Genomic DNA, 8,276 nt, shown 5'->3' with positions numbered 1-8,276 from the left:
GGGGGGAAATAGGGGATATTTTATGCTCTTCACCCAACTCTCAACACCACCACCACTAGAAAAAAACCTCCCAATGCAACCATCACACCTGCCCCATCTTTCTGCCTCCTCCAGGCTCCAGATTCCCTTTTTGCCTTCCCCCCTGGCCTTAGGGTGTAACCCACACTGTTACTGAAGTCATTAGTTAGAAATAGATGTGACTGAAGTGTCTTATATTGGGAGGATAACGAGGGGTGTATCCACACTGCAGAAATAAAGCGCTTTGACATCCCTTTAACTGCCACAGATCTGTCCTACAGAATCCAGGGATTTGTAGTTTAGTGAGGCACTAGAGTTCCCTGACAGGCCTGGCTGAATACTTCCCCATATTACAAATTCCAGCAGTCTGTGAGATAGAGCCATGACAGCTAAAAGTGGTGTGATACTGTTAGAAATGTTCATATAAATTCAAACTAGATCTTAAAATAGGAAGAGAGTTTTGTTGTAAAGCAATCCTTTCCTGGGTGCATCTCAGTTGTTTCCCTCCCCTTCTTGCCTCAGTCAGAGCACTCTGTGCATACTCAGAGGACTGCTTTCCCCCAGAAGGCTGCTAGCTGGGACTTCCAGGCTGTTCCTGGGGGGAACAGAACTGATACGTTTATAAATATTTCAGTAATACTTTTCTGTGGAAGACACAATTATTAGGAGGGTACCAAGAGTTCACCCTACACTGCAGAAATAAAGCAGTTTGACACCACTTTTAACTGCCATGACACTGTCCTACAGAGTCCATGGGATTTGTAGTTTGGTGAGGCACCAAAGCTCTTTGACAGACCACGCTAAATATCCAACGAAATTAGAAATCCCAAGATTCTGTAGGATGGAGCCATGGCAGTTAAAGTGGTAGCAAACTGCTTTATTTCTGCAGTATGGGAGAGCTGGGATGTTAGAAAGGAAAGCTATATCTTAAAACAGGAAGAGAGTTTTGTGGCAATCCCCTTTTAAATTTGTTAATTCTTTAATAATATTGTATATGTTTAAATCTCTTATGTATATGGATTTTCAGTAGACTTGATTGCCTCTTGCTCTCACATGAATTGATTACAAACATATAAATCTATAAGTCTGCTCTCTTTTCCGCCTAGAAATTCTTTCTCTTTCCTTCTGCGTGCGAGGGGTGCCTTCTTGCTTCTGATTTCGTCTCCGAATCCACTGCCTGCATCCCACAATGTAGGAAGAAACTGGGATCTAGTGAAGGAGAAAAGAGAGCCCTCTTCTCCCAGCACATGAGTAGACTGTGGAATTCACTGCCACCAGATGGAGCCCTAAGAACACAAACTGCTTTTGCACTTTATTATTATTATTAGCTTATATCTCAACTTTCTCCAAATTCTCAAGGCAGTAAACGGCAAATTTAAAACAGTAAAATTTAAAACAACACAAAAGAATTAAAAAGGTATAAAGTTTTTAAAAAATAAATAATTTTAAAAGTTTATGCATTGAAATAGTAAAATGTATTTAAAAGCTGTATAAAAACCTTATTCTGACTTTCACATAAGTGGCATTGTGGCTTCCGTGAGTCATAGAATCATAGAGTTGGAAGAGACCACGAGGGCCATCCAGTCCAACCCCCTTCTGCCATGCAGGAAATCCAAATCAAAGCATCCCTGACAGATGGCCATCCAGCCTCTGTTTAAAGACCTCCAAGGAAGGAGACTCTATCACCCTCCGAGGAAGGAGTGCATTCCACTGTCGAACAGCCCTTACTGTCAGGAAGTTCCTCCTAATGTTCAGGTGGAATCTCTTTTCCTGTAGCTTGCATCCATTGTTCCGGGTCCTGTTCTCTGGAGCAGCAGAAAACAAGTCTATCTATAGTGTGCTCTTTTCCATGTCATCACTTTGTCTTCTAGGGAAAGTACAGGCTTGATTAGCTCTCTAATTTGCAATATCTAGTTGTCCTATTGGTGGTCTATAGAAAACCATCTAAATGTATGCACATGTGAAACAGCTTCTTCTGTACATTCTGCAGGTAGCCAGAGGTCCAGGATAGGCCTGCCTGGTCTCCAAACAGGGAGCGAGGAGAGTCTCCACTGAATTCCTCCTCCATGGAAGAAACTGCAGGAAAGATGCCATTGGAACAGGTTAACCTTCACCTCTTTCTCCTTTGTGATGGAGTCACTGGGAGGCTTCTGCGATAGAGGGTCTGAAAATGTTGATACAAAGGGCAGAAGGATTTCCCTCTCCCAGAGTGTTGTTCAGTTCTCCCTCCCATTAATTAAATCCTTGATTTGACAATCTGGCGTGTGTTGGGTGGCCAGATGCCATCTCTATCCTGCAGTAACTGCGAATCAGGGCTAGATGTGGGACAGGGTTCAGCCTGTCATGTCAATGGGGCTTCCAGTTGTTACATTAGTGGAACTATTTTGGCAGGTAAAGCAGAGAATCCCAGAAGGATCTCTTCCCATTTCTGGCCGTAAAAATGTAAGCACAACTAATTAAACATGTAGAAATAGCTGTTTCTCATGCATCTCAAAGTCAGCAGTCTAGGTCTGCTGCCTCCCTCCACAAAAATGGGGACACCAAACCTGTCCATGTTAGCACTGAATCCATTGCTCTTGGGCAGGTTTGGTGTTCCCATTTTGGTGGAGGGAGGCAGAAGACACAGGCTGCTGGCTTTGAGGCTCGTGAGAAACAGCCATTTCTAACTGTTTAATTAGTTCGTAGAGAGATCTTTTAGCACCTTTGAGACTAACTGAAAGATAAAAATTGGCAACATGAGCTTTTGTGGACTTCAGTTTACTTCCTCAGATGCATTTGTGCTCTCGTATTTTTACTGCCAGGAATGGAAAGAGATCCTTTTGGGATTCTCTGCTTTATCTGCCAAAATAGTTCCACTAATGTAACAACTGGAACTTAAGGAACTGTAAATCCCAAACATCTGCAGGACACAATAAATGCTAATTAGTAATGGATGTCTGGAAGACATATGTGGAAGAACTCTCATGTACTATATTAAATCTCCCTTCCCATGAGAAAGTTGAGAAGCAGGTCTGTAAGCTTGTCTTTTCCCTCATGCACTATTCTTCAAGATGCAGGAAACAGGAAGGCTCTGTCCTTGCATTAGCATTGAATCCATGGCTGTTAAGGCAGAGCTGGTGCCATCTCTTTGGTGGAGGGAGGCGGCTGACTCATGAAAGGCAGCAACTGCTATGTATTTGATTTCTTGTTCTTTCATTTTTACTGCCAGGAATGGGAGGAGATGCTTGTGGTGCTCTCTGTCTTCATTGCCAAAATAATTTGACTAATGTGTCCAAATAGCTGAAATATATAGAGGACACTAGATTGGGCAATGCTGCCCTGGACACATTCCAGCTAGTAATGCAGATTGGGAGGATCTATGTGGAAAATCTGCTACTTGTTAAATAAAATTGCCTTTTATATGAGAAAGCTAGCTCATCAGGGAGCCAGTATGTAACCTTTTTTCCTTCCTCATGTGCTATTCAAGGTGCAAGGAGTTAATAGAAAGAGATGAGGGAATATTTAAGTATTTGTTTTCCTCCACATCTGAGAAGTTTCTCTTTGGATGAGGGCTGTTTTCTCTTACTCTCTTTTTCTCTTTCTCTCAAAGGTGACCTTTGAGGATGTGGCTGTGTATTTCACAGAGGAGGAATGGGATCTGCTGGATGAGAACCAAAGATCTTTGTACAAGGATGTCATGATGGAAAACTATGAGAATGTGTCTTCCCTGGGTAAGGAACATGTACCCACTGCCCGTCCTATGGAATCCTGTGGAATCTTTGGATTTGTAATTTAGTGCAGCACTAGGGCTCTTCAGTCGAAGAGTCTAAACGCGTCTCCCTAAACTGCCAATCCTAGAATTTTGTAGGTATAAATCATGGCTGTTAAAGGGTTTTTTCCCCCTCGTCAAACGCCCTCAACACATCCCAGGGCAATTTTGCAAAGTTTTGGGCCCTCCTTTGGCCCTTTTAGGCCACCAACTTCCTCCTGGGAGAAGGGCCTCCTAAAACAGCTAAGGGAAGTTGGAGGATATTTAGGAGCAAGGTATTTTTCAATTTTTTTCAGGAAGTACAATGGAGAATGCCCCCTGAGATTTTCTTGGGGTCCAGTGTGGCCCCCTAATCTCCAACACTTGCCCATCTGCATCTTATAGTTTCAAAGGAAGTGCTTGGTCTTCAGGTCCAGTTGCGTTATTGAAAATTCCCCCCCCCCTCAAATGTGTACATGTTTGTGTAGACAAAAACCCTGATGAGGATGAGCATATATGCACACACACAAGCAAAACTCCCGACAAGCACAAAGATAGATGTATGTTCTTCCCCGCTCCCCATCCCAAAAGCAACAGTACCACTTGTCCAGTGTTAACAGTCTCACTTCCCTCCCTCTCTCAATTAAACACCACACCATTTGTCTGCATACACATCCTGCCCCTTTTCAGTTTTAACAGACTTACTCAGTTGGAAGCTTCTCCTGCAGGTGAATCAGCTCATGCCTCCAGCTTTGCTATGCTTTGCTTTCCTTCTCCACCCTTCTTGCTCCTGCATGCCTGATCACTCTTCACATCTTCCTCCCCTCATCAATTTTCCCACCTGCCATCATGCCCTTCTGTATCACTTTATCATCTCACCTTCAGCATCTCATTCTCATCTCTTTTCCCCACCCTCCAGTTTTACACACACACACACACACACACAAATACACACACACACACACACACAGGGTGCATCATATATTGACAGGCAGCTGCGAACCTGAAAATTTTAAATTATTGGTTTGAGTGAACTTGTGCAAACTGGTTGAAATTTGTATATTTTCAGGCCTATGATGGCCCCATACAGATGGGCCGGCCTGTAAAGGAGTTCCATTTAGCAACTGTGGATCCCTTGTGGAGAGAGGGAAAGGCTCTTTTTTCTGATGTTTCTTTTTCTTCTTGAGCTTGCTTAGCTCCATTGTTACTTTCAGAGGTCCTTCCTCTTGAACGCCAATATTCAATCTTGTCTGTCCTTGTACTTATAGGAGACCTTTTGATTTCAGGTTCCACACAGGAGGAACCTCCAATGCCAGCAGTGTGGGGGAAACGTTTTGCTAAGAAGTCACACCTTGAAAGTCCCCTCAGAGTCCACACGGGAGGAAACCATTCAGATGTCAGCAGTGCGAACAATGTTTTGCTCACAAGTCAGTTCTTTGAGGCATCGAAAGTCCACACAGGAGAGAACCTTACAAATGCCAGCTTTGTGGGAAATGCTTTGCTCGGATTCACACCTCGACATTCACTTGAAAGTCCACACAGGAGAGAATCCTACAGATGCCAGCAGTGTGGGAATGTTTTGCTCCAGAAGTCAGTTCTTTGGAATGCATCAGAGAGTTCACACAGGAGATAAACCTTACAAATGCCAGCATTGTGGAAAATGTTTTTCTCGAAATTCCCATCTTGACACTCACTTGAGAATCCACACAAGGAGAGAAACCTACAAATGCCAGCTGTGTGGAAATGTTTTGCTCACAGGTCAGTCCTTTTGAGGCATCAAAGGTCCTACAGGGGAAAACCATATGAATGCCACTACTGTGGGAAATGTTTTGCTGACAATTCACACCTTTCACTACACAGAGAGTCCAGGGGGAAACCCTACAGTGCCAGCAGTGTGGGAAATGTTTTGTCTAGAAAGTCAGATCTTGTGATCATCATAGAGTCCTAACAGGAGAGAAACCATATGAAATGCCAGTACTGTGGAAACGTTTTGCTGAGAAGTCACACCTTATCACTCATGAGAGAGTCCATACAGGAGAAAACCATACAATGCCAGGAAGTGTGGAAAAAGTTTTGCTGACAAATCATCTCTGTGACTCATCAGAGATCCACACAAGAGAGAAACCTTACAGATGCATCAGTGTGGAAAATGTTTTGCTGGAAGTCCACCTTGAGAGACACTAGGATCCACAGGAGTAAAAACCATATAGTGCCAGCATGTGGACATTTTTTTGGCAAGATTCACCCTTTTAAGGCATCAGATTATTTCACACTGAGGAGAGAAAGTAGAAGTGTTTGGTGAAAAACAGTTAATCTAGATTCTGTCTTCTAAAACCATTGAAGCCTATTTGGTTCATAGCATGTTTTCTGCCGCTCCAGAGACTAGGCCACGGAGCAATAGATACAAAACTACATAAATTTTAGGAAGAACATCATGAAAGTAAGAGCTGTTCAACGTGGAAAACACTCCTCAGAGTGTGGTGGAGTCTCCTCCTTTGCAGGTCTTTTAACAGGGTTGGATGGCCATCTGTTGAAGATGCTTGATTCAGTCAAGTCAAAGCCTTTATTACAGTTAACAACCTAAGGCAAACAATGACAAAAACTACAACAAAAACCAACCAAAACACCCCAACTATTATATACACCTTACACAAAAATGTAAGCATTCCATATTGGGGGAAAAAAACATTAAATGAACAGTGGGATATAACTAAGTGCAAATAAATGTATTTTTAATGGCTTAGTAAAATGTGTTTAAAATTCATGACAAAACAAATATGATTAAACATATTAAATATTTAGTCTAAAACATACAGTGGTACCCCGGGTACGAAATAATTCGTTCCGCGCGCCCTTCGTAACCTTAAATCTTTCGCAAACCGAAAAGCCAGGCGCTAGCGCTGGAAGCCGCGTTTCGTGCGAAAAAGCGCCGAAAAGCACCAAAAAATTTTTTCGTAACCCGAAAAAAAAACGTAACCGGAACAGTTTTTTCCTTGAATTTTTTCGTATCCCGGAAATTCGTAACGCGGTGCTTTCGTATCCCGGGTACCACTGTATCATAAAATATAAAAGAAATAGACTTGGAAGAGACCACAAGGGCCATTTTCCGTCCAATAACCTGCCATGCAGGAAAATACAAAAGCATCCATCCCCAGCATGGCCATCAAGCCTCTGTTTAAAGACTCTAAAGAAGGAGACTCCACCACACTTTGGAGAGTGTATTCCTGTGAACAGCTCTTACTGTCAAGAGGTTTCTCCTAATGTTGGGTTTAATCTTTTTTTCCTGTAGCTGCATCCATTGTTTTGTATTCTAGTCTCTATGTTCAAACTTGTGGTTTACTAGGACTCTAGATCCCTTTCACACATAGTCTCGTTAAGCCAGTGTACCCCATCCTATATCTATGCATTTCAATATAGGAGGGGGACCCCTGACTTAACAAGACTATGTGTGGAAGGGTATATATATACTGTGCAGCCAAGTAAGCAAACCTTAGATATCCTTCCTACTTCTAAGGTATGAGTCCCATTTAGCACCTCATATAATTTTTACCAGGAGACCATCCCTTGGTTTTGACTGCATTAAAAAAGAACTTTGAACCTCTTCTGTTACCTTTTTTTCATTGGTCTTCTGGCAAATATATAAGATACTATTCCTAACGCATGCTAAGATTGAAGAGTCCTAGTGGTGTAATGGTTACAATGCCTGTACCTGCAGCCATTTACACAAACCTGGGTGTGAGTTCAGTACCAGCCAGGGGCTCGGCTCAAACTCAGGCTTGCATTGATCCAAGGTCTAAAATTAGTACCCAGCTTGTTGGGGGCAATTAGCTTCACATTGTAAAGATAAGGAGTATTAAGTGCACTGATATGCGGTATAGAATGTATTGCTATTCTATTTGATTGTGTATTCCTGCATGGCAGGGGATGGACTGGATTGCCCTTGAGGTCTCTTCCAACTCTGATTCTATGAGGGCTGTTCTGATTTGTCCACAGCATGAGACATGAGAAGGCCTTACTTATTAGAATTACAATATGCTAGGAAAGTCTGGGGTAGTATAAGACTGCATGCCCAGATCGTAGACTATTCCGCAGCAGTCACAGGGCTGGGATTTCATAGAATCAAATGGAGCCTGGGGCGCAGTGGTTAAATGCCTGTCTGCAGCTTCACTCAAGACCACAAGGTTGCGAGTTCAAGACCAGCAAAAGGCTCAAGCTCGACTCGGCTTGCATCCTTCCGAGGAGGGAGTAAAATGAGTACCCAGACTGTTGGGGCAAATTAGCTTACTTGCTAATTACTGACTTGTCTGTTCACCGCTATGTCTTTGGATAGCGGTTATATAAATAAAAATCACAGAGTTGTAAATCCAAAATCCAATGAAATCTGTTTGTAATGGCTGTCTCTTTCCTGTGGGCTTTTTTCTAGACCTTCAGGACCTACAGTGATTGCTTTTACCTAAATCTGAATCATAAAATAGTATAGTTGGAAGAGACCACACGGTACCATCCAGTTCAACCACCTGTGATTAGGAAA

General features: G+C 42.7%; 1 protein-coding gene across 1 annotated transcript in view; it reads left to right on the top strand.

Moving 5' to 3' along the window:
* The first annotated feature begins 1,768 nt into the window (after positions 1-1,768).
* LOC121923013 (zinc finger protein 239-like) overlaps positions 1,769-8,276 on the top strand; it is an 8,112-nt gene continuing 1,604 nt past the window's right edge. The window contains exons 1-2 of the mRNA XM_042453093.1: positions 1,769-2,120; positions 3,608-3,728. Of these exons, the coding sequence (XP_042309027.1) occupies positions 2,085-2,120; positions 3,608-3,728 (157 nt within the window). The 5' untranslated portion in view covers positions 1,769-2,084. The remainder of the gene's footprint in view (positions 2,121-3,607; positions 3,729-8,276) is intronic.

This window comes from Sceloporus undulatus, chromosome 2 (genome assembly GCF_019175285.1).
Source record: "Sceloporus undulatus isolate JIND9_A2432 ecotype Alabama chromosome 2, SceUnd_v1.1, whole genome shotgun sequence".
NCBI lineage: Eukaryota > Metazoa > Chordata > Lepidosauria > Squamata > Phrynosomatidae > Sceloporus > Sceloporus undulatus.
Note: the sequence above shows the minus strand (reverse complement) of the source record. Positions and strands in the feature narration are given on the sequence as shown.